We start from the raw sequence: 25,544 nt of genomic DNA, 5'->3' as shown, positions 1-25,544 counted from the left end.
CTCCTCTGCGAAGACGCAGAAAAAGCTGACCGGGCATGGGAGATGAGTGCGATGGCACATCGGGTAGAACCCATTGACAGATGGGTTACAGTGAGCGGCGTGTAATATAACAACCCTCGGGTAAGAGTCCACAAATAAGTAACTGGTGATGAGTGCTAGTCTTGAGCCTTACCGATAGCCCTCGCCGTTTCGCCCGGCGCCTACGGCATTTAAGTCGGGGTAGGGCGCAAACAGAGCGGCGTAAATTCACCGATATGTTTGCTAAAAATGGGGGGAAAAGGATGTTCTTTGCCTCACAGATCTTTCACAACAGTAGAGCAGATCATAAGAAGTGTTGCTCGATTGTACACCAGAAAAGATTAAAAAGTGTTAATAAAACAAGATGTAAACAATAAAACAATAACTAAAAATACGGATACCAGACGGCAAGCCACACACACCGGGGCCATCTCCCGACCTCCCTAGCCCTAGTAGCGTTTGTTCCTGTCATTAACTTTTAGAAAAGAAATTAAGTGATCACAGCAGCAACAGTGATGATGCAGCAGATATCAGTCAAATCATTTTAAAATCATCATCCACAAACTAATAAAATGTCCAGTAAACTTTTCAGTGTGAGTCTGGTAGTCACATGACTGTGTAGGGGCCCCTTTAAGGCCTTACTGTTTAAGTTTTGCCACAGTGTGTCAGTTTCTCACTTGTGGTTTGGAAACAAGCTTTCAGTACAGCAGCAACACATCCAGTCGCTAACGCAGTGAGACTTTAGACAGACACCCTGAGTGTAGTTTTATCAGTGGTGTTTTCCCGCAGTCGACTTTGTGTGTCATTTTAATGGGAAAAAAAATCTTTAACAGTTTTTAGTAATAAACTCCTACTTGCTGTAGCTGACATAGTTGCCAGTTTTGCTTTTTACTTTTTTTTCATAAAAAACATGGTTGTTTGACAGAAAAATCTAATTTTACATTTCATTTGTTTGTGACACATCAGTAAGCCTGCACACCTTCTCTAATTCAATATTTTTTTCTTTAGTAATATATTTTTTACATTCTAGAACAATGCAACTCGCTTTGGTGCGTTTCTCAGAACACTATTAACATTTGCACAGCAGTTAGTGCATTTCTCAAAACAATTAGTGCAAACTGCAAAACCTAGTGGATACAGTAGCCTGCAAAAGCATGTCACATGCTCAAAATTGATAATCCATTCCTCAAAAGCAAGTATTCATGTCAATGAAACTCTCAGTGCCATCAAAATAAAAAATCTTGACACCATCTTTATGAACAAGATAGTCAAATGGCTTTGTCATGTTTTCACTATGACAGTTTATAATTTCAGTGTTTTCCATTGCAAAAATATTTGGTGACACCTGAAAATGCTCAAGACAGCACTATGCCCTACTTGTACAGCCATTTGAAATGTGCAGTAAAGTTACTGTAGATGTTATGGGAGTTTTGGGAGTAACTGAGACACTGAATACGTACGTTTTACATTTTTACTGTATAGAAGTGTTTGTAATTCTACAGCATTGTGCAAAAGAAAAATATGCTACAGTCACTTGTTTACTGTAGAATACATGTAAACATAAAATCACCCTTTTGGTAGAGCTGTGCACAAATGTGAACAATATACAGTACATGTAACAGTACATACAGTATTGTACAGTACTGTAACATACAGGTACAGTAAATCATTCTGGCACATCCAGACGTTCCTGTCTGTCTGGCCACATATTTTCATCTACATCACAACGGATGTTATCCCTCGCAATGCAGCGAGGAAAGTATCTCCTGGAGTGGCGAATCCATCCTCTGCAGGACTCTGCTGTGATGTTGTCACATGCTGCATCCATGGCTGCTAGCAGGGCCATTTGCTCATGTGGATGCCGGTTAATTCACCTGAGATCAAATCAAGGTGAAATTCACCTGAGATCTATTGTTCAATTTAGGAGACATTTCCAGGAAAAAAAATGATAAAGAAAGGTATAGAATTTGCTTGACAGATAACTAATATTTGACATTTGATAACTAGTTCAACAATTTTGTGTGTAATGACTCAAGCAATGAAAGTAAGACTATTAGTTTTATTGAAAACGACTATTCAGCATCCATAAGTATAATTAATTTTGACTGACATGACATAAGCAAATGGAAATGTCAAAAAACAGCAGAGAAATGTATGAAAGCAACTGATACATGTCCAAAATCATTTGCAGTTTGTTCAGAGAAAGGAGAAATTGCTACTATGATGTGCACAAATGACTAAATGTTGTGGAGGTTGAACTAGTAGTTTAACAAGTGGTGAGAAACGCACCAAAGCGACTGAGAAAAACTGTAAGCACCATGATGAAACTGATTTCCTGGGAATCCCTTCCCAGGAAAGCAAGACCAAAGCATTACCTCTGCTGCAGAGGAGGAGTTCATTTAGAGTTACCAGCTACAAAAATCACCAATTAATGCTGTTTTGAAGGCTTTACAGAGTATAAGTAGCAGACACATCTCAACATCAACTGTGCATAAGAGATTATTGCATGTTGAATGCCTTCAGCACTGTTTTACAATGTAGCAATAAATAAAAATCTGAAAAGACCATAAATTTAAAATGTGTGTCCAAACTTTTCACTGGTACTATTGGTACTTGGCAAATGCTCACACCTAAGTACTTATACCTGGTTTAATGACCATGGTGTCACTGTGATTGACTGGCCAGCAAACTCTGCCCACCTAAATCCTGTAGAGAATCTATGGTGAATTGTAGAGAAAAAGATGCGAGACACCAGAACCAACAACACAGAAGAACTAAAGGCGACTATCAGAGCAACCTGGTCTTCCATACAGTAACACCTCAGCAGTACCACAGACTGATCACCTCCACGCCGCATCGCTGCAGTAATTCATACAAATGGAGCCTCAACCAAAGACTGAGAGCTGGACATGTTCATACTGTTCAGTAGTCCAACATTAATGTCCAAATAATTATTGTCTTAAGTAATATTCTATTTTTCTGAGATACTGAATTTTGGGTTTTCATTCGCTGTAAGCCATAATTATCTAATTATTATATTATTATTTTGTGTTAATGTTCACGTTGTGGCTACAACATACTATAATATGTGATTTATTTTGGGTTTGTCTATGAAGCTGTGGTTTTGCTCGTTTGACTCTATTTTACAGAGTATTTTACAGCGCGTGTCTGTGCACGTGCATGTATGCACGTGCACAGATAGATTTTATTTATTCATTTCGTCTACAAGTAGAGCTCTATCAGTAAGTCTGTCACTGAATGTTAGTAAATTTACACAAGATAATCAAGTCCACAATTCAGTTCAACAAGATGTATGACTTTAGCGAGTATGAATATCACTGGGATCCTATACGTTAGTGCAGATAATAATATATAATAAATTCTCTCTCACCGTGTCGGTCACTTTTGATGTAGTTAAGCAGAAAGAAGGGCGGAGCTTCCAAACTCACAGAGATTCCAGACTGACGTGCAGAGCTGTGAGTGATGGAGACGTACAGATCCAGACTCTGACTCTCTCTACAACTTGAACATGTAACTTCTTTCAGCCTCCGAGTCACTTTACACAGTATTTAATCCGGGAAAAGCAGAAGCTGCTCACTCCTAAAGTATCTTTTATTCTCCGTGTCTGACCCTCGCCGTCTCTAATCGCTTCTTGTGCAGGGTTGCCAACTATTTTCAATGGAAAGTAGCTAAAGTCTGCTCAAAAAGTCGCCAAATGTCACTAGATGACGTCATGCGTATATTTGCATATTGATGACGTAATTACGTCGTGTTTGCATTCTGCGTTTTCCCTAACCCTTAACGTGTACAATATAAAAACGTTATCAATTACGTTACATATTTTCTGTCAGACAACACAACGGAACTTACTGTATTAACCAGCAGTTACATCCTCTGCAATGAAATAATTCCGAAATGTATAACTGCGTTGGACAAAATCATTACTGTAGGCAGGCACGTGCACACATAGAGATCAAAGGGGGCTTGAGCACCTGCCCTTTTTATTCCCGGAGAGAAAGTGCACTTTTTTTCTGGGGTGTTTTTTTTTTTTTTTTTAATAATATATATTCCTGTTTGCGCACAGCTTCCCTGTCAAACAAATATATTTATTAAAGAATAGTTTATCTAAATATCAGGTCAGGAGTTCAGAAACGAATCCCCCCCGCCCACCACCACGCACATCGGCGCATATCATATATACACACACACACACACACAGCAGCAGCCCCTTCCAGCAGTGTTTTTTTTTTTTTTTGGCTTGTGCTGAGGTGAGTGGAGCTGGTGATGAACAAAAGATTAAACTACCAGTGCCTCGAATAAGGCTCGAATTTACTGTTGATTAGCCAAAGACAAATATATAGTTAACCTGTGTTTTGCTAGCATGCATGCCTCATGAGCTACTAGACTAGCTAATGTGTAAGGGATAATCGCTATATATTATCCCGCTTATTACATGGCTATCTACCAAATAAATAATTATTTTGACACAAAATATTAAAAGGGAGTTTATTGATTCAAGCCCGATTGTATTGCTTCCGCTAAAGAAGATAGTCCACTCCGTCTCTACGGTTAGAATCCTGTGAGTCCATAGCAACGCTCTGATCTTCATGTTCTCTTCTACTCCGCACAGCGGGCTTTTATCAAGAAATAACAGACCGCATTCTACATTGGAATTCAACCAAGCCATCATGTGATAAAATAAGTTAGTAATAAGCTTACTAAATAAGCTTAATAAAGTTACTAATAAGCATATATCATAGCATAAATTGGTGAATTTAGAAGAAATACACAGATGCAAACAGATGGAGGATAGATACACTAAAAAAAATGGAGTAAATCTGAGTAACTGCATCTGGTACATTAATCAATAAAACTGAGTAGAAATAAGTTAACATTAAAAATAACAATATTTATAAATGTACTTTTTATTTATGAGTAATTTACCTTTTTTTAAATTTTCTTCTAAACCTTTATAAAATAGTAGTCCATACAACCACAAATACATACATGACATTGGCTTTTATTGAATTTTTCTAAATTATTTTGGTAAGTTTAATTTAAACAATCAAGTAAGATTTTCAGAGATTTTGTTAAGTTCATAAAGCTCCCACTCTTTCTCATCCAACTCTAAAAAATCCTCTATAATGGCACAAGTATATAATCTAAATATATACTTGAAACTAGCATAGAAAATGTTTTTAAAACATGCACATTGTGGAATGGTTTCCTTTGCTGCTCTATAAACCTAGTGAATACTATAAGGAGACCATGGTTTCTGTGTGAACTGATTATTTTGTAGACATCTTTTGAAAATTAAACAATTGCATGAGTTTGAGGAAGATAAAATTAACTTTTTTAATTATTTTTTAAAGGAAATCAATGTTGTGTTAATATATATACTTTTTTTGTTTAAAAAAAGAAGAAAAAATACGTAATTTATTTCACTTGAGCCCCTGCCCCTCAAAATGTCTATGCACGTCCCTGACTGTAGGTGAGTTAAAGACAGCATATGTGTTGTGATATTATCAGTTATATTTACAAGTAAAATGAAAATAGATATAATTTATGCCACAGAATGCTTTCCTTATTCTCTCACATAGCATATGATATTATATAGTATATATTAAAGCGTATTATATACTGTGTTAATATTTTTATTGGTATTTTATTTTTTGTATATTTTTAATAAAGTGATTTAAATTTATATTATACATGTATCTGTTTTTATGTGTATATGAGTTTAATAAGTTTAATGAAGTTTATCGTTGTGTATGAGTAAGTCACGTACAGTCAATCAGATGTAGCTCAGTAAACGATCTTAGACGAGTTCAGAAACTGGAATGAACTTAAGCAATGTAACAGTGAGTAATATAAGTGCATCAGGCCTCCGAGTGACACAGTGGTAAAGTGCTCGCCCTATCATCCGGAGATTACTGGTTCGATCCCCGGGTGATGCTGTTACCTCTCACAGCCGGAGGCACAGAGAGCTGATTGGCCAAGCTCTCTCAGAGGGAAGGGATGAAAGGTACTTAGTGCTCCCACATTAACTACAGCTCTACAGCCAATCAGGACGTCTGTGAGCTCGCGCACGCGGAAGGTGTGGCTAGCGCTTTCCTCTGAGTGTGTTACTCCGACCCTAACGGTGCGTGAGCGAGCAGTTCGAAAAAATGCGGTCGGCTCGCGTCACGTGGTTCGGAGGAAACACGGGATAGCTTTCGTCCTCCTGACTGAGTGGTTGTAGTAGCCTTAATGTGGGAGCCTCCTAGTGACGGGGAGGAATTGGCCATGACTAGATTGGGGAGAAAAATCGGGGAAAAAAGAATTGGACAGGATATAAGTGCATCAGAAGAAAAAAAATAAATAAGAAGAAGCGGTCAAATTAAATAGTTTTATTTCAAGCAAAGGAGAAGCAGGTAAGTGATTGGTCCGTGGCAACACCGTTTGCACATGTGCAGCTCATTCACATCTTTGTCAGCTGCCATGCACGGGAATATGCTGCTCCTATCAGCTGGAGCTACCGTAACTGTACCGGGAAAGCAAGACCTCGCGCTTACAGGACAGTACTGGTGACATTTGAAAAGTTGCTAAGGTTTGTCCAAAAGTCGCTAGATTTGTCTCTAGGCGCTTTTTTGAAAAAAAAAAAAAAAAAGTCATCAAGGGGGTCTGAAAAGTTGCTAAATCTAGCCACAAAGTCGCTAAGTTGGCCACACTGTTTTTGTGCGCACAGAGGGGCGTGTCCAAAGGATGCCTCGCTCAGTGTTCCCAACTACAGTAAGGAAAGTAGCCATTGGCTGTCCTGTGCTTATTATATACTCTAGTCGTTTTATTTATGCAATAAATTATTACAACAGCGTTTTAATTTGAATAGAGCCACCCAAAAAGAGAAGAACTATTTTTTTTTTTTTAATAATGTAATTGCTCAAACAATTATAATTAGATGCTTTTTTAAAAAAAAGCATCTTTTTTTGGTGGGGGTATTTTGTTCTTTACTTAGTTTTCACAGATACTTTTTACATTTTCTTTGCACCAAAGAATACCATCAGAGTCCCTGTTACTTGTGCTGCATCTACAGTGAAACCTCGGATTGGGAGTAACGCGGTTTGCGAGTGTCCTGCAAGATGAGCAAAGATTTTTAATACATTTTAACTTGAAAAACGAACAAGTCTTTGTTTACGAGCAACGAGTACTATTATTGTGGGTAATCGTCTCCCCTGCTGTGTCTTAGTGCTCGTCTCTTACTGGCATAAACAACATCAGTGCACGCGTGTACTGTTTACTATAACACTGTGACCACGTGTGTGTGTAAAACATATTTTATTTTGTGTCCGTATGTGTGTGTACAGCAAGCGTGTAAAGTCTCATTAGAGAGGTTAAAGATCCATTTTCTCTCTCTGCTCAAGGCTCAGCCTGCTCTTTGTGTCTGTGTGTGCGCATCATTGGACATCGTACCACACACACACGCACAGACCCCTCCTACTTTCACCTTCACAGAAACACACACTCTTTCTCTCTGCTCTACACAAAAACACTGCTCTGTTGCGAATTTTTTTCAAAGGTAAAGTGCAGGTTAATTTGTTTTATTTTTACTTTACAGCAGTGATTTCGTTAATGTGTCGCTCAATCAAGTGTCATTACAGAGATTTCTTGTTTATTTTTTCCGATAAAACAGTGTTTGCGTTGTGTGCGCGCATGTGAGTGAAAAGAGTTGAGAAAGGGTAACTGTGTAAGACAACAAGGGGAAGAAGGGGAGGGGCTCCTTACTTTAACCTCTCACACACACATACACACACACATATACAGATACACACATACACAGCGCCTCACACAACAGAAACACTTATCTGCGGGGATTTATTTTTACTTTTTTTTAAAGATAAAGTGCAGGTTAATGTTTTATTTTTACTTTATATTTTGTGGTAATTGTTTACATGTATTTATTTTTTAGGGCTGTGTAACAAGTAATTTGAGTTTCCATTATTTCTTATAGGAAAATGTGATTTGGTTTACGAGTGTTTTGGAATACGAACTGCTTCCGGAACGAATTATGCTCATAATCCAAGGTTCCACTGTATTTTATGCACTGCTGTTCCAACTTGCATGACCAAGCACAAATTACTTAAATGTCTGCAAGCTCAGGGTAAACTAGGAATAATTGGAATGAAGAAACTTCCATGACAATAATAACCTCTAGTTATTACGTTATGTACACTAGTTAGTTCCAGCCTAACAATTTCAGTGGATGAGAGGCATTCCTTGAGATCTGATAAGAAAATAACAGCCCTGGAACCTCAATACATATCTGTCCACTTTACAGGGGTTACTAATAACCTTCAACCCCTTAAGAAGGATACTATTTACTGTGTAACAAGGAATTCTACATCCTCCTCTGGACTCTGGCTTTACATGTTACACTATTTGGAATTCAACCCTGGAAGTGATAGCTAGCTGAGGCTGCAAGTTAAAGTGGAGACAATAAAGAGAAACTTATGAGATTTACAGAGCTGCCCACCACCTCTATGGTTTATTCCCCTTACGTTTTGACTGTGTACTGTACTCATAAGAATTTAAAACTACTTTTAATTACATTAATTTAGGTCACCAGCTCTGGCCATTGTGTTGGCAGATAAACAAATAAACAAATCATAATCTGTTAATAATAAATGGTGTTTGTTGGAACTTTGTATAAAAGCAATATCACACTTGCGGTCATGTTGTTGTACTAGATATCAGCACATATCAATCACAGCACCATGACCTCGTGTGTGATATTGCCTAAGTATACACCAATCAGTAGGGATGCACCGAAATTTCGGCCACCGAAAATTTTTGGCCGAAATAGCATTATCGGTTTCGGCCGAAACGTAAGAAAGCGCCGAAAATAAAAGCCGAAATTATCGCCACGCCTCTCCCATCCTCCCGTCTCGTTCGCGCTGTAATTACGCATCAAACACGGAGTATGTCGCCGGTTTGGAAGCACTTCAAAGTTTCAGATGAGGACAGCAAAGTTGCAATATGCAACATTTTTTTAATACAAACAAAAAGAAAATATTTTAAACATGTTTTTTAATGAAGCCATTTTCGGTTTCGGTATCGGTTTTCGGCCAAGTGCATCCAAAAATTTCGGTTTCGTTTTCGGCCCAGAATTTTCATTTCGGTGCATCCCTACCAATCAGCCATAATATTAAAACCCCAAACATTAAACAGTGTTGTGTAGGTGTTGTGCCACCTGGGCAGCTCCAGCCCCTCAGGGCATAACTCTACAACTCCTCTAGGTGTGTGCTGTGGTGTCTGGCTCTAAGATGTTGGCAGCAGATTCTGAACAGATTGTTCGGACTTGTTTGTCCAGCGCATCTTATAGGTCCATGATCAGATTGGAATCTGGGGGATTTGGAGACCAGATCAACAACCTTGAAACCTGTTAAATCCATACACACCTGGCTGTAATTCACTGGTTTGTCTGGTGTCTTTCAATTATAGCTAGCATTTTTTGTAGCAATTTGTGGTTCATGGCTTTTCTGTCGTATTGGACCAGGTGGGCTAGCCTTTGATCCCAACAGGCAGAGTTCACTGATATATACTGTAATTGATGATCAATTGATATCCAGTTCACTTGTTCATTGTGTTAGTGTTGTGGCTGATCAGTGTAAATGGTAGACAACATGGAAAAAAAAATTAATGTGTAATGAACTATCATAAAAAATATACATACATGTCAGTCTTGAGGAAGTATTTATAATAAACTTGTTTCAAAGGCATGTTATCTAAAATTCATGTCTAAGTCATGTTTAGACCAATAGTCATGTTTAGGCCATGTTCAGATCAATCTTCATTCTCAATGAACACACAAACACAAGGGGAAATTTTTGTATTTGCTGAGGCCTAAACAAGCACATCAGACACCACCCCAAGTAATAATTTATCATCTTCTGCATGTCAACTAATTTATGAAACAGAACTGATAGGCAAATATCCACTGTTTGCTTCAATAAAAAAAATAAAAAATGTTATTTACGGCATATAAATGCTGGCCTTTAACAAGAGCATACACACTATGTGTGAAAGTTGCAGCTCAAATGTCTTCACACTTTGACCACAAGAAGCTGCTGATGCTACTCTTCTCTATTTTTTAACGTCCTCTGTCATCCTTTACTGACAGCAGCACATTTACTTCCGAGTACAGAGGCTCAGTCTGTCAGTCATGTCCACACAGAGATGCAGTCATTTCATGTTTTATTGAGTCTTTTATAGATTAAAGATGTTTCAGTATATGTCTAAGCAGGATGAGATGGTAGTAGTTATCTATGAGTTTGTAGACAACATTAAAAGTCATGACCCCGACACAAAGGACGGAGACGATGACACACATAGACACCTAGAAGCCCATCACACAGGTATGTATTATTATTATTATTATTTTTTTAAGTTTGCGAAGCCAAAAAAATCTTTAAAAATCTCTAGATTAGAGATGTTTTAGTGTGTTTCTGAGTGAGTGAACGTGATGGGAATATACCATGTGCTGTTGTCTAGATTATTCCTGTATCTGGCTCTGTCGTGGTACTGAGTAATGTGCTCATCTTTTATGTTTCTCTATTTCAAGTCAAGTCTAGTGGGATTTATTGTCATTTCTCTATACATTTTCTCTATATAAAGTATAATGAAATGTCTTTTATCTACCAACAGCAAACACTCACTCACTCATCTTCTCTCCCGCATAATTCTGTTTGAGGTGGGTCACACGAATTCGTTTTTTTGCGCTGTCATTTATCGTCCCCTAAATTACAATACAGACTTTATAAATGCCTTCTCTGATTTTTTAGCTGAAATAATTCCCAAATATGATCATGTTCTTATAACTGGGGATTTTAATATACATGTGTCTTGTCCAGATAAACCACTGGTAAAGGACTTAAACCTCATTGACTCTTTTAGCCTGGTGCAGTCCGTGTCCGGCCCTACACATGAGCACAGACACATTAGACCTTGTTCTTTCATTTGGTTTGCCTATCACTAATCTGGAGATCTCTGACTTTGTACTCTCAGATCATATGCCTGTGTTATTTAATGTTGGTTTTTCACAGACTGCACATACATATGCTGGGTTATTAACCCTTCCACTGCCATACAGTTTTCTGCTGCATTCAATCAGCTCTGTGCTCCTTCTGATGCCTTTGGAGCAGAAGAGCTACATTGGACTTTGGGGCTCCATTAAAAACCAGGCAGCCTAAGGTCAAACCTGAGCCTTGGTTTAATGACCATACTCGTGCTGTTAAGAGAGAATGTCACCGAGCAGAACGCAGATGGAAAAAGGATAAACTGCAAGTGTCGTTTCAAATTCCAAAAGACTGCTGGCACCGCTACAAGAACACTGTTAAAGAGTCAAAAAGGGAATATTTTGCAAATATAACCTCTTCGAACAGCCAGTGTTATTTAGGACCATTGACTCTGTTATTAATACAACATCAAATGTCTGTTGTGAAGATCCATCTGATAAGTTTAATAATTTTCTGAGCTTTTTTTTATAAAAAAGGCTGTCGCCACCAGGGCTCTTATCACAGCTCCTGAAACTGATTCCTCTGTTTTTGTCTCTTGCACCTCTGTTTTTACTCAGTTTGAACCTGTGACTCTCGCCACTTTATGGGATGTGGTTAATCATATTAAGCCTGCAGGTTCCCCCCAGGATTTTTTTTCCTCCACGATTTTTTGAGGAAATCCTTCCTAGTATAGGGCAGTCTGTCCTTGACATTATAAATAGAAGTTTGTCCTTGGGTGTGGCTCCTGCAAAGCTCAAACATGAAATAGTACAGCCACTGCTTAAGAAATGTGGTCTTGATCACACAGTTTTGGCTAATTATAGGCCTATTTCCAATATGCCTTTTCTTTCCAAAGTGTTAGAGCAAATTGTTTCTTGTCAACTGAAACATGTTTTAGATGAAAATGGCATATTTGAAGTTTTTCAGTCAGGTTTTAAAACACTTCATAGTACAGAATCTGCTCTATTAAGAATGACATCCTGCTGGCATGGGATTCCAGTAACAACGTTGTTCTGGTCTTGCTTGACTTAACAGCTGCCTTTGACACAGTGGATCATAATATTTTAATATCCCACTTAAGTGATCTAGCGGTGGCACAGCACTAAATTGGTTAAAATCTTATTTGACAAATAGATCTTTTTCACTTAGTTTTTCCGGCTTCGAATCACCTTCTGCTTCTTTGCCATGTGGCGTACCACAGGGTTTTTATTTTAGAGCCACTGTTATTTTTATTGTATTTATTTCCTTTGGGCTCCATCCTTAGAAAGCATGGGATCCACTTTCATTGTTATGCTGATGACTGTCACATCTATTTCCTATTGAAGCATAAGGATGGGATCTCCATAAAACATCTCCTGACATGCCTAGATGATATAAAAGCTTGGTTGGCTTTAAACTTTATGTTACTACTGTACATAAATTCATTGGATTTGTTTTATTAGATCTTTCTGACTTGCGTTCAGTGGATTTTCTCAATCAAGAAATTGTACAGTGATGTCTCTTAAGTCCATTTCAGCAAACAAAAGGACAAATATTTTTATCACTCTGGCATTTAAGTGGTACCGGAATGAACACCAAAATCTGTGTTCTGATTCGGTTCTAGTACATACAAGTTATATAGGTACCAGTGCCAATATTGCACCAGAGTTTCAGTACCCAACCCTAGGTATCAGTGGTGTTTAGAGAGTTGGCTCTCTTTAGCCTCCGTAGAAATGGGAGACAATACTGGGCTAGGTAGTTGGTGCTGAAAGACCCTGCACACCCTGAGCAACGCCCTACTCTATCTCAACCAAATCCTGCACTGTCTCCGCTCTCATCAGTGCTCTCTGCCTTGTCTTACAATGCCTTGGTGCCCTAGACTTATTTCCTGCATTATAGACAACTTGCACCAAAAACCATTATGTCAAATATTCAATTAAATCAAGGACTTTCTCCAAGTAGTATGTTGGCCTGTGCAGGGTAGGGGGAATTTGCCAACTTTCAAAAAGCATAACAAAAAAGAAAAAAGTTAGCAGAGTGCAAAACCATGCTACTAATGCTTTCTACATATACCTGCTCAGCACAAGGCCTATTTTGCATGGCGTGAGACTTCGCTCCATGTGTGTGCATTATCTGTACAGTATGTAGTTGTAGGTCTATGTATTGTATGTGGCTGGAAATTTTACACAATGCTACATACTGTAAAGCCAAATTGCTAAATTCTGCAGCTAAATGTAAAAAGTTTTCCAGCCTTTTTAGATCCCAAATAAAAGCCAATGGATTCACTGACCACATCCGTAGATGCTTTTTCTGGTGAGCCAGTGATCTGCACCAATGGTTCTTCTCTCTCTCTCTCTCTCTCTCTCTCTCTCTCTCTCTCTCTCGCAGCACGTGCTGTGGGATTGAAGATAATTGTCTCCCATGCTCGACCGTTGTGCGTGTTTCTTTACAGTAAAGTCAACATCCGTGCATGTGTCTGTGTGTGTGTGTGTGAAAGTTGTCGTACACAATAACCCCCCCCCCCTCTTTCTCCTCTCCTTTCTCTTCCTCACACACAGCCCAATTATTTTCAAAGGCAAAGTGCATTTGATTAGTTAGTTGGTTTTATTTTTATTTTATTTTCATATTAATCATTTTCTATGAATATTTTTGGGTTGTGGAATGAATCAGGTTTCCATTATTTCTTCTGGAAAAATGTGCTCTATAAAGATTTATAGTCAAATATAATATAATTTTTATGTCCTTAAACTGATATTACAAATACACTGCATGGCCAAAAATACTTTTCCATTACCATGTTGGCACAAAATTTTGGCAGCAAACAGCTATATAGAATGTCTTTTTTGATTGTTGAATTTTGATTCACCGGCACTAAGAAGCCCAACCCTGTTTGAAAAAGACTGTTACCATGTGCATCAATGCATGCTCCATGAAGACATGGTGTGTTAAGGTTGGGGTGAAAGAACTTGAGTGTCATGCACAGAGCCATAGTGAACTCACTGTTGAGATGAACTGGACCACTGCATTGAAATAATCTCAAGCCTTCTTGGCATACTATTGTAAAATAATCGCTTGCTGTGGGGTTAACACGCTCTGATGTCTTTAGCTATGGTGTAGAAACAAAGAGCTAAGGCTAAAATATGGTGGCACTATTTAAAGACACAGAATTGCTCATTGTTTAATATGGTGAGTCCACAAAAAATGACTATTGCTTAAAAATGGCATTACAGTGTTCTTTCAGGGTAGCCAAAGACCTACAGAGAGAATTGCTGTCAGGGAACCCCTGGAGGGCACCCTGCACCCATTGTGTGTTTTGTTTTTCTTGGACTTTATGTTTGGTGCTTGGGACTTTTTTGACATCATTCATTCATTGCTTCCTATTTCACAGTTGTTCATGGGTGTTCAGAATACTCTTGACTAACTACTTTATTTATGCCTCTGTTTGTTATAGTGTCTTCTTCTCACATTTGGTATGTTTTCACAATATAGTTCTGTTTTGTTGTAAGCTTTATAGCTAATCTGGTTTTTCATCATAGTTTGATTTATTCTTGTTTGTTTTAGTTTTGGAAGTGACCCTGTGGGTCCTTCGCAACATTTTGTGAGTGTGGGAAAAAAGTAGCCCAATGCTAGCAAGCTGTGAATCACTACATTTCACTCCGATACACCTCAGTAAACCATGATCTTACTGTATAACCCTCGGCTCATAATTTTTTTGTAATCTCTAATGACAACTGGGCTGAATGAACACTAATCTCCAAACACTCCTCATGGAAATGTTTTGAAGCTTGTTATAACAGAAAATATGGGACTGCATCTGGAATGAGATGTTTAACTGTAACGCTCGGGATTTTATATTTAAGCTAGTTACACAAGTACGGGGTCGAGAATCTAAATGTGGGCAAATAAAACTTACTTCTGGTGTTGCGCAAGCTTCGCAGAGCAAGAAAAGACACAAGACAACAACCACAATTAACAAACCAAACCCAAAGTGTATTAGGTGCAACAAACAGACAAATAAGGTGCACCAACAAAACAATATACACAAAATATATACAACTATAAACAATGTATGAAATGTAAGTGTGTGTGAGTGCATATGTATAAATGTCCAAGTCCGTGGGGTAAGTTGAGGAGGTTCCGCTTTTGGTGGCAAGGCGTAGTAGAGCTTAGAGGCCGCAGCGTGGGGCTGAGCGTCGGAGGGTCCGGCCTGGGGTGGTGTAGAAGCGAGTGCTGGGGCTCCTTCCGTAACCTTCTCCTGGCTGTGTTGGTCTTCCCTTTTCCGCAGAAAATTTTTCGCCCCCATGCGGTCCTTCTCTGTAGTTGCATTGTTAGGAATCCTGGGTGACTGTAGATGTGGAGATTGTAAGGACGTAGGGGTGTAGGCCTGTAACTTGTGGACAGTGAGCATGCTAAAGAGGCGCAGCTTCTTCATCTGCTTTTCCCAGATGACATTGCGGTGTAAAAAAGTCAGTTACCGCTCTCTGCAGTTTTTCTAAAGACTCTTGGCAGTATATATACTATAAAAATATATACAACTATAAACAACGTATGAAATGTATGCGTGTGTGTGAGTGCATATGTATGACTGTCCAAGTCTGTGTTATTGTGAGTGTGTAATTCTGACGGGAGAGATGGCTCGGTCTCACCGGTTTAAGATGGTAAATCCGGGGGCACGAGAAAATGGAACAAGATGGGTATTGAGTGAGTCCTGGGAAAAGTAATCCACAGGTGCAACAAACAATCTCTCTCTCTCTATTCCAAATCCAGCGTGCTGTTTCATCTCTCCACCCTGAGTCCTTTGCCGGTTCCAGCTTCATGCCGGAAGGCATTACCCAATGCGTCATCGGGATTCCCTCGCGCATGCTCGCGAGAGCTTAACCCCAGAACAAAAACACCATCCTTTGGGGAACAAAATTAACATATGGGGTTGTTAAAAAGGCCTGGTGGTTTTATTTTTTATTTACCACTTTATATTTAGCCTAAATAAACTAACCCCTTTTGTGGCTGCGCTACACAACAAGCACATATAAGTGTGATGGTCAGGTGTCCATAGGTGTACAGTATGGTCTGATATTAAGCAGAGCTACTGTCACTACCAGAAACCTTTAGTTTCCTATAGAATAACATTTATTACTCCTCTTATACAAGATACATTGGTCAGTGTTAAAAAATGCAATCTTTTTATTTTGCATTTTAAATTTTACATTTTTTTAGACTTTTTTTGCAGACATTTCACCAGTTTGTTCCTGTATCACAGATTTAAACTTTGGCTTTCTTCAGCAGCTTCTCTTTTTTATTCGACTAGAGGCAGAGGTGGGACAAAATCATTGTTTGGCAAGTCACAAGTAAGTCTCAATTCATTGCCCTCAAGTCCCAAGTCAAGACAGGCAAGTCCCGAGTCAAGTCCCAAGTCAAAGCCAACAAGTCTCAAGTCAAGTCCAAAGTCCTACGGTTTGACTTTCGAGTCTTTTCAAGTCTTATTAGCAGAAAAATAAAATGTATACAGATTATGTATGGTTGTAAAATCTGTATTTATTAAACAAACCTTTTTTTATGAAAGAACATTGCTCAGATACATAAAAATACAAATGTTAGTAAATGCTAGTAGCAATGTAAAATGGTAGCACATATTCTCAATGAAGTAGGCTACTTCATACAAACAATAACGTTGTTTTCTTCACATAACATTAAAGAACTTTGCTCTCTGTCTTGTGTGATACACTCACGTAGGCTACCTTATACAAACAATCCGGTGCTGTGTCGAAGTTGGTTCCCCCATCAGGATGCGTTTTTTTAGCCCCATCCCCGTGAAAAGGCCACAGGGAACGCACATTTAGGAGAAGGCTCGCCCGCGAAGGGTCATGCGCGGACCACTGAGATTCTACGGAGCGCGGTAAAGAATAAAAAGGACAGTTAGTGTTTTTAAATCCCTGACGAACTCTAGCCAACAGGATATGTTTCCCTTGTTATTTTGTACATATTTAGAATGATGAACCTCGGCTGAGTCACCTGTAGACTGTAAACATGTCAGTATTTTGTCTGATATTTCATATCAAATATGCCTTTTCAGCAAAACCATAATGCCAAAATAGAGACCCGTCAGATACAGTCTCAAGACATTAATAATAATAATAGTAATAATAATTATTATTATATATAAATTAATAATAATTATTATTATTATATTATAATTAAATATTATACATTATAATATTAATAATAATAAGTATTATTATAATTAAATAAATAAATAATAATAATAATAATTATTATTATTATTATTATTATTATGCGAGATAATTAGCATTTTATCCGTGTGATGTCAATTCACTAGGTCACATTATTTGAATAAACCCAAACTGCATATGAAAGAAATCAGCAAATCATGGGTAGTGTATACCAGTGATTAAATATAAACAATACAACGCATGTACTGACATGTTTACAGCCTACAGGTGACTCAGCCGAGGTTCATCATTCTAAATATGTCCAAGATAACAAGGGAAACACATCCTGATGGCTAGAGTTCGTCAGAGGATTAAAAAACGCTAACAATTACCTTTTTGGCCTTTACTGCGTTCTGTAGAAGCTCAGTGGTCCGCGCATATAGCCATTTTTTATAGCCAAACGAAGCGTGTGTGTAAAACGTATTTTATATTGTGTATGTAAGCGCGTGTGTACAGCGTGCGTGTACTTTTTCTTATAACACACGTGTGTGCGCGTGTAAAGCAAAAGAAAGTCTCATTAGAAGGTTTAAAATCAATTTTCCCTCTCCCTTTCTGTTTCAGCCTGTGTGAGCTTGTGTGTGCGAGTGCGTAATTTGACAGTGCCGGGTCACACTCTGTCTCTCTCTCTCTGATTCACAAACATACACACTCTCTGCCTTACACAGAAACTCTGTTCTGTCGCGATTCTTTTCAAAGGTAAAGTTCAGGTTCATTTGTTTTGTTTTGTTTTTTTTACTTTACAGCAGCGATTCCATTAGTATGCGCTCACATGAGTGTCAATAGCGATGTTCCTTGCAAATGTTAATGTGTGTTTGTGAAATTCAAATCGGAAAGGATAAAGGTTTACTGTGTAATAAAGTCTCATTAAATCCATTTTCTCCCTCAGCCTCTCTAATGTGTGTGCGCGTGTATAATTTGACACCGTGCCGGTTCACACACTCTCTCTCGGGCCAGGAGGGGCTTCACACACACACACACACACACACACACACACACAGCACCTGCGCGCATAAACAGAATCACTTATCTGTCGTGATTTATTTGTACTTTTTGATGCTAAAATGCATATATTTATATATGTTTTAATTATATATTTTTTATTATTTTATATACTTATTTTCTGGGGCTGTGGGATGAATAATTTGAGTTTCTATTATTTCTTATGGGAAAATTTAATTTGGTTTACGAGTGTTTTAGAACGAATTATGCTCATAATCCAAGGTTCCACTGTATATTGTAATTGTAATATATTGTAATACAATATATTATTCCGTATATTGTGAATATATTTAGACATTACCCAAATCCAGGACGAGGCAATCGTGCATTCTCAGTGGCAGCCCTTAAACTCTGGAATAACCTGCCAACTACAGTCCATTTTAACACTTTTTTATACTCTTTGACATTTAATGTCTCAGGCCTGAAGTTTGCATGTTTTTCCTCCTGGTACTCTGGTTTCCTCCCATGGTCTACATGCCAAGTAGGCTAATGACTATTTCCAAAATTGCTTGTTGTGTGTGTGTGTGTGTGTGTGTGTGTTATTGCCCTGTGATTGATTTACATCATGGGAACACAAAAGAAAAATCATACACACATAAAAATTCCTAAATTCATTACCTTAATTAACATAAACCTAAAGCTGTAAACATAAAAATCACACTCTAAATGAAAACCATAAATTAATAACATTAAAAGTTAAACATACAATCAAACAGCTGATTTGTTTAATGCTTGTGATTGCTGATTTACATTTAATGAAAAGAAAATAAGTTTAAAACTAATAAACATGATAAATTATTAACCAGCTGCTCATGATGAGGGAGAAACAGGTGAACTGAATTCTCTGTAACACTGATCTGCAGTGAGATCATGTTTGACGCTGAACCAGTCAGATCACAATCTTTTACTTAGTTGCCAATAAGCACTAAGACTCAGCCCAATATAAAAATTCACTGAGCTCAGTGAATGCAAACACTGAATTGTAAACACAAACTAAGGTGTTAAAACAAAGCAGAAAAAATTTAGAAGTGTAATTGTAAAATAGTATTGTAATTGTAAATGTAATTGTAAATCAGCAAAGCTGTGTATGCTTTAAGTGTGTAAGTGTAAGCTAATCTGATGCCCAAAACAAACCAGTGCATGTTCCCTTGTTAGGGAGTACAGATAATGTACCATAAAATGTTTATGATTCAACCGTGTCCATCAGTCATCCTCTAAGGTTTCTAACATTGTAATTAAGGTTAAAAATGCACTTGCTGTCACGAATGGGGTTTAATGGTGGATGTTGATCGCCGTGGGCGGAGAGAGCAGGCATAATGGCAGAGGGGTATTTTAACAAAAAGAGTCTTTTTAATAAGAGTTAACAGAAATAATAAATACACAAAACAAACAAAAGAACAAACTCAAACAATACTTAACAGAATGGGGTTAAACATGGGCTCGCTGGCAGGACACAGACAAAGGGACACTACCAGGCACTCATACCTGTTATACTAGGTTTGGGATCGGTAGTGAAACACAGGCTAAAGAGTGCCTAACACGTGCTGTGGCGAGACACAGGCAGAAGGACGACTAACACCCGTCCTGTGGCGAGACACAGGCAGAAGGACGACTAACAAACATCCTGTGGCGAGACACAGGCAGAAGGACGACTAACACAGAACAGGACACAAACTACACGTGGAGCTGAAACTGGACACAACTAGACACCCGACGAGACTAGGAGAGGCACGTACAGACTAGGAGAGGCGCGTAGAGACGAGAGACAAAGAGAGAGATGGGACTAGGGCTAAAGACATGGCAATCAGCTAGGCATGGCTTTTAGCTAAACATGGTTAAGCGGTACTTAACCATGGCAGTTAGCTACACATTCACCTAGCTAAGCATGTCTTTAGCCCCAGCATGCACTAAGCTACACTTACCTAATAGCTCAACACACACTAGGGAATTGGGGCACAGAAACACAGACGGAGGATACCCAGTGGCTAGGCTAGGGGACACGCAAAGGCTAGGCTCACTGGGACACTAGGGAGGCAGGAAACATTCAGTTTTATTTTATTTATTTATTTTTATTTATTATTATGATTATTAGTGGAATATTAAGATTTATGTAAATGCATGACAGATTCTACATTATACACTCACTAATGTTGCACTTATGTCAATAATTACAAAAATTATCATGGTCAGGTGTTAGGGGCATGGTCTATAATTGAATTTAATATTGTTAAACACTTTTCTGTGGTCACGTATCATTAGGTGGAGAAACTACATGGAGAATATGTTACAGAGTGACTACAGTGTGTTTGGTGCTGCTGTGTGTTCTCCTCCTGACGGCCATCACAGTGGTGTGGATTAAATACAACAACCTGAATACAGAATACAGCCAGTTACAGACCAGTAACAACAAACTGACTATAGAGAGAGACCAGTTACAGACCAGTAACAAAAACCTGACTATAGAGAGAGACCAGTTACAGACCAGTTACAACAAACTGACTATAGAGAGAAACCAGTTACAGACCAGCAACAAAAACTTAACCACAGAAAGAGACCAGTTACAGAAGGAAAAAAAGGAAGTCCAGAAGCTTTTTAAACCAGGTGAGTAATACTGTAAAACTGCCACATGTATTGAACACCGTCTTAGTTTTAATTATTCATAGTTACATTCAACATAAAAAAATAAAATAAAAAATTCTGTTATCAGTGCATGATATTGTAGCGGATAGTCTGTAGTAGTCAGTACTTTGTTGTTGTTGTTATTGTCATGATTACAATAGGAAACCAGAAAGCAAAGTTGTCAGTGGTGTAACTTACTCACTTACAAATAATAATTGTAAGGCCTAAAAAATGTTAATCATTATTCTCAGTTTATATATAAATTCCTCTGATTACAGGATGGGTCTATGTCAGCTCCAGTCTTTACTACATCTCTACTGAGAACAAGACATGGACTGAGAGCAGACAGGACTGTAGAGAGAGAGGAGCAGACCTGGTGATCATAAACAGCAGAGAGGAACAGGTGTGTGTGTGTGTGTGTGTGTGTGTGTCAGAGAGAGATTTTTGTTTATTTGTATATTTCACTACAAATCGTGACAGGAATTCATCAAAAAGCAGCTGAGCAGCAGAAAAGCTTGGATTGGTCTGAGTGACAGAGACAGAGAGGGCGAGTGGAAGTGGGTGGACGATACAACACTGAGCACCAAGTAAGAAAACACTGAACTAATAATTTACTTCTGATACAGTTACTGACTCTTCATTAGTCTGAGAAACACAGCAGATCCTCTGATTCTCTCCTTCAGGTTCTGGATAAGTGGAGAACCCAACGGTGCTAGAAATGAGAACTGTGTTGTAACTGGTCATCAGACTAATCCTGTGTGGAACTGGGCTGATTATCCCTGTAATGATAAGTTTATGTGGATCTGTGAGAAGACAATCTCTAACTGAACTGCTGTATGTGAATAAAAAGCAGTGAATTGAATGTACATGTGTATCTGTGTGTGTGGGTGTGTTGTGTCTGTAAAATCCTCATTACTGTTAATAACTCTGAAACAGGTGACACCGTGATGGTTAATCTTTTAGGTTTATTTATGAAACGCTACAGATTCTACAGTAGTGACGTGTACAAACACCAGAGCTGTGGGCTTTCATTTGGGATTTAACTGCATTTGGATGATTTTACAGTCATGTGTGTGTCAACATTAACTCACGTTAAATCTAATTTACGTGTTGCAGCCTAAACAATTACCTTAAAATAACTAAAGTCCTGATGTACCTGTGCAATCAGACCACAGAGACTGCATCACTCTCCCCTAGGATTCAGCAATATAGTAATATTTCTGGACCTTTGAATGAATTTAAAATCATGTTTTAACAGATCTTACATGACCTGGGAAATGAACTAAAATCATTTCAGTGTAATCTGTCATACAGAGTCAGACTTCTAAGCATAAACAGTGAATAAGAGTGAATTAAAGACAGATGAGAGTGATGCACTGGTAGATTAGTTATTAGGAGGTGATACAGTGATGTGCTGCTTTATAAATGAATGATGTGATTTAAACTCACTTCAATGTAAAGTTCTTTTAACAGCAGACAAGCAGCTTTAAATAAAGCCCAGGTGTAGAGTGAGATATCGGCCTCATCGAGAGCATCCTGTCAGGAAGCATCACAGCCTTGTCTGTATCAGCACAAATCAGCTAAACACACGATGCACATGATCCATTCTGACCTGCAGTCTGTCTACAGCCAGTGTTGATGGACCAAGGCCAGGAAGATAGTAAAGGACCTCAGACATCTGAACCATAAACTCTCTGTGTTACAGTCAGGGAAGTGTTTTTCCCCCAGACCATTCGGAGTACACACTCTCTCTCTCTCTCTCACACACACACACACACACACACACACACACACACACAAACTACATCCTTACAAATACAGAAGTAGTATCCCATGTTTATAAATATTTATTTATTACTTACAGTAAACTTTTAAGCACACTGACCTCAGCGTGATGCTGCACAGATCTTAATTTGCAATGAAACCAAACATAAACATAGCTGCATTATTTTATTCTCAAAAATTGTTGTACATTTTGTTTATATTTTTATATATTTTGTATATCTTTTGTATTCTTAATCCTTAGTCTAGATTTTACCTTTAATTTAAATGGTATTTTATTTTCTTCTCACAGACAGTCATACCAAACATGTCTACTGTCCGGTTGTGTGTGTGTGTGTGTGTGTGTGTGTGTGTGTGTGTGTGTGTGAGAGAGAGAGAGAGAGAGAGAGAGAGAGACAAACAAAAGGTGAAATTACTGTAAAAAACCTGTAAAATTCAGTCCAGTGGAATACAGATACAAACTGTACAGTCTTGTCTTTCATGTCTGAGATCAGGACTGTTTTTACAAGCAACCATGGAGTAGAAGTTTCATTCTACAAAAATAACCAAACTATAATAATCTCATGATGAAATAAGAAACATAAGACTGAGTAATAGTAGGAGGGGAGTATTAGCCTGAATAGAGCTGTATGTTAATCTCTCTACAGAAAGCTATTAGGAAAGTATATTAAATATAAAAGAATGATTTAACTTACTGTACTTTGACACAACGCAGAACATGATAGCACCTGATAGAGGTTATCACCTTTAGTATACTGTATATAAACACACTCAACCCCAAGAACTGTTGTATAAAAGTAATGAAACACTTGAGGTCATGCTGTTTTACTGAATCACTACGGCTGTGACATCTTCTGTACTCAATACAACAGCACAACTGAGAGTTGATTTGGTTCAGATGACACATGCGCGCATGCACACACACACACACACACACTGAGGAAGATGTAAGCTTACTTATAATTTCTCTTTAAAGTATCCTGATTGGTTTAATCATGGTCTGACTAAAACCGGACTAACGGCGATCAGCTCTATTACAGCAGACCAATAGATCTAATCAGCAGTCAGATCTTTTGGTCTGCTGTAAGCAGCCGCAGGAGTAGGGTTGGCTACCGAAAACCTATATAACCGGTATGTACCGGACCGAAACAAAACGCGAATTTCGGTGCCACTTTAATGCCTGAACTGTCGATTGAAATATTTGTTTTCTGGGGCTATGATGACACAGTTGTAATAAGCACCAGATTCATCAACACACATGATCGCTAGTAAAAATTTAAATACTGCATTCATGGTGTGTCAAAAATGATCGGGAAAATAAATTATTTCCTTAATTAGAAAAATCTTGAGAACTTCGGAAAGATTTGATAATAGAAATCCAAAACGTTGCAGTAATGTTACTGTCCATTTTATTTTTGTAGATTAAAAGTTTATTAAATTAGATTAAAAAATTAAAAGCACTAATCATCAGGAAATGAGAGACCATCCGAGATTTCGTTAATATGCCCAAAACTAAACGGTAGAAAGTGTGGCTATATTTCACAAGAAAGGGTTCCGACACCGCAATGTGCAGGGAATGTTTTACAGCAGTTTCGTGTTAAGCGGGAAACACATCAAATCTAATGAAACAGTTGAGGGCACACGAAATAAAGTTAAAAGCAGAGGGACGCACCATGTATGACAGCTTGCGGACAACAGCTGGCACTATTGGTGTGGGTGAACCCCAGCCCCATTCATACCAACCGTAGCAAAAAGGAGTCCACCGATTATGATGACGACAGCAGCCTTTCCGCAGGTTAGAAGTAGAATAATTTAATGTTAATTGCAAAATGCAAATCTTGCAACAAATGGTCAAACGATTTGTAAAATACTAATGTACAGTAACATGGATTCTGTTTATAATTATGGGTTTCCAGCTAGTACTACAACAGTGACATAAGATGGCTTATTTTTATTTTTTTTTGTATTTACTTATATATTCATATATACTTTAAACTTTTAATATATTGTTAAATTTTAAGCATTACATTTTTTGTTCAATAAAAATGTATTCTTGAGTTATCCACCATCATTTTGTGGCTTTTGTAAAGTATCGGTTCAGGCAGTGTTTTGGCACTGGTATCGTTTTAAAAGTATCGATTTGGCACCATTATCGAAAAAACACCAAACGATGACCAACCCTACGCAGGAGTGCACTTTGATTAATCAGAATAGTGGAGCAGCACCATTTACAGAAGGATGTGTGCTGAAGACACCTGTGAGGAGAGGACGATCACTGGAATTGATTCTACAAGGCACACACACACGCAAGAACACACACACACAAGTCCTAAAAAGATGCTTTTAAATTCACCTTAAATTCATTAATCGGCGTGTATAAACCGACAGCCTTAACAAAAGGCAGTGTTTTGATCAAAGGGATGATGAACGCGTGCAGAAAAATGCAGACATAAAGGACTATACTCAACAAGAATATAGAGAATAAGAATCATGTTTATAATAAGATAATTAATTAAATAATAAAATTATATCAATTAAGAACTTTATCTAAAAGCCAGACCAAATTTCTCATTCACTGCTGAAGTAGTTAAATATCCTTATACTGTAGATACGTAGGTTACATTTTAAAAGTACAATTGCAAGTAAATTACAAACTGCATGTAATGTAAAATATGAATTAAACAGTATTAGACACAAATATATGATATGGTAGTATATATGCAATGAAAAAGCTATTTACACATGAGTGCTCAAATGTAAAGCAAACACAATTATTAATTTATTGTGTATATTTAACTTCATTCAGCCGTTTAAGTTATATGAAAAATAATGTTTCTACCAGCCCACTATTATTCAAATTTAAAGATGCCTGTGTGTGTGTGTGCAAATA

The 25,544-nt window shown here is 37.9% G+C and overlaps 1 protein-coding gene across 1 annotated transcript; it reads left to right on the top strand.

Moving 5' to 3' along the window:
• The first annotated feature begins 10,233 nt into the window (after positions 1-10,233).
• On the top strand, positions 10,234-21,700 carry LOC128508244 (C-type lectin domain family 4 member K-like). Its single transcript, XM_053479467.1, has 5 exons — positions 10,234-10,409; positions 20,513-20,854; positions 21,151-21,275; positions 21,353-21,459; positions 21,556-21,700. The coding sequence occupies exons 1-5, from the start codon at positions 10,274-10,276 to the stop codon at positions 21,698-21,700; spliced, it is 855 nt and encodes a 284-aa protein (XP_053335442.1). The 5' UTR covers positions 10,234-10,273.
• The last annotated feature ends 3,844 nt before the right edge of the window (positions 21,701-25,544 follow it).

The sequence above is a fragment of the Clarias gariepinus genome, chromosome 20 (assembly GCF_024256425.1).
Source record: "Clarias gariepinus isolate MV-2021 ecotype Netherlands chromosome 20, CGAR_prim_01v2, whole genome shotgun sequence".
Lineage (NCBI taxonomy): Eukaryota > Metazoa > Chordata > Actinopteri > Siluriformes > Clariidae > Clarias > Clarias gariepinus.
Note: the sequence above shows the minus strand (reverse complement) of the source record. Positions and strands in the feature narration are given on the sequence as shown.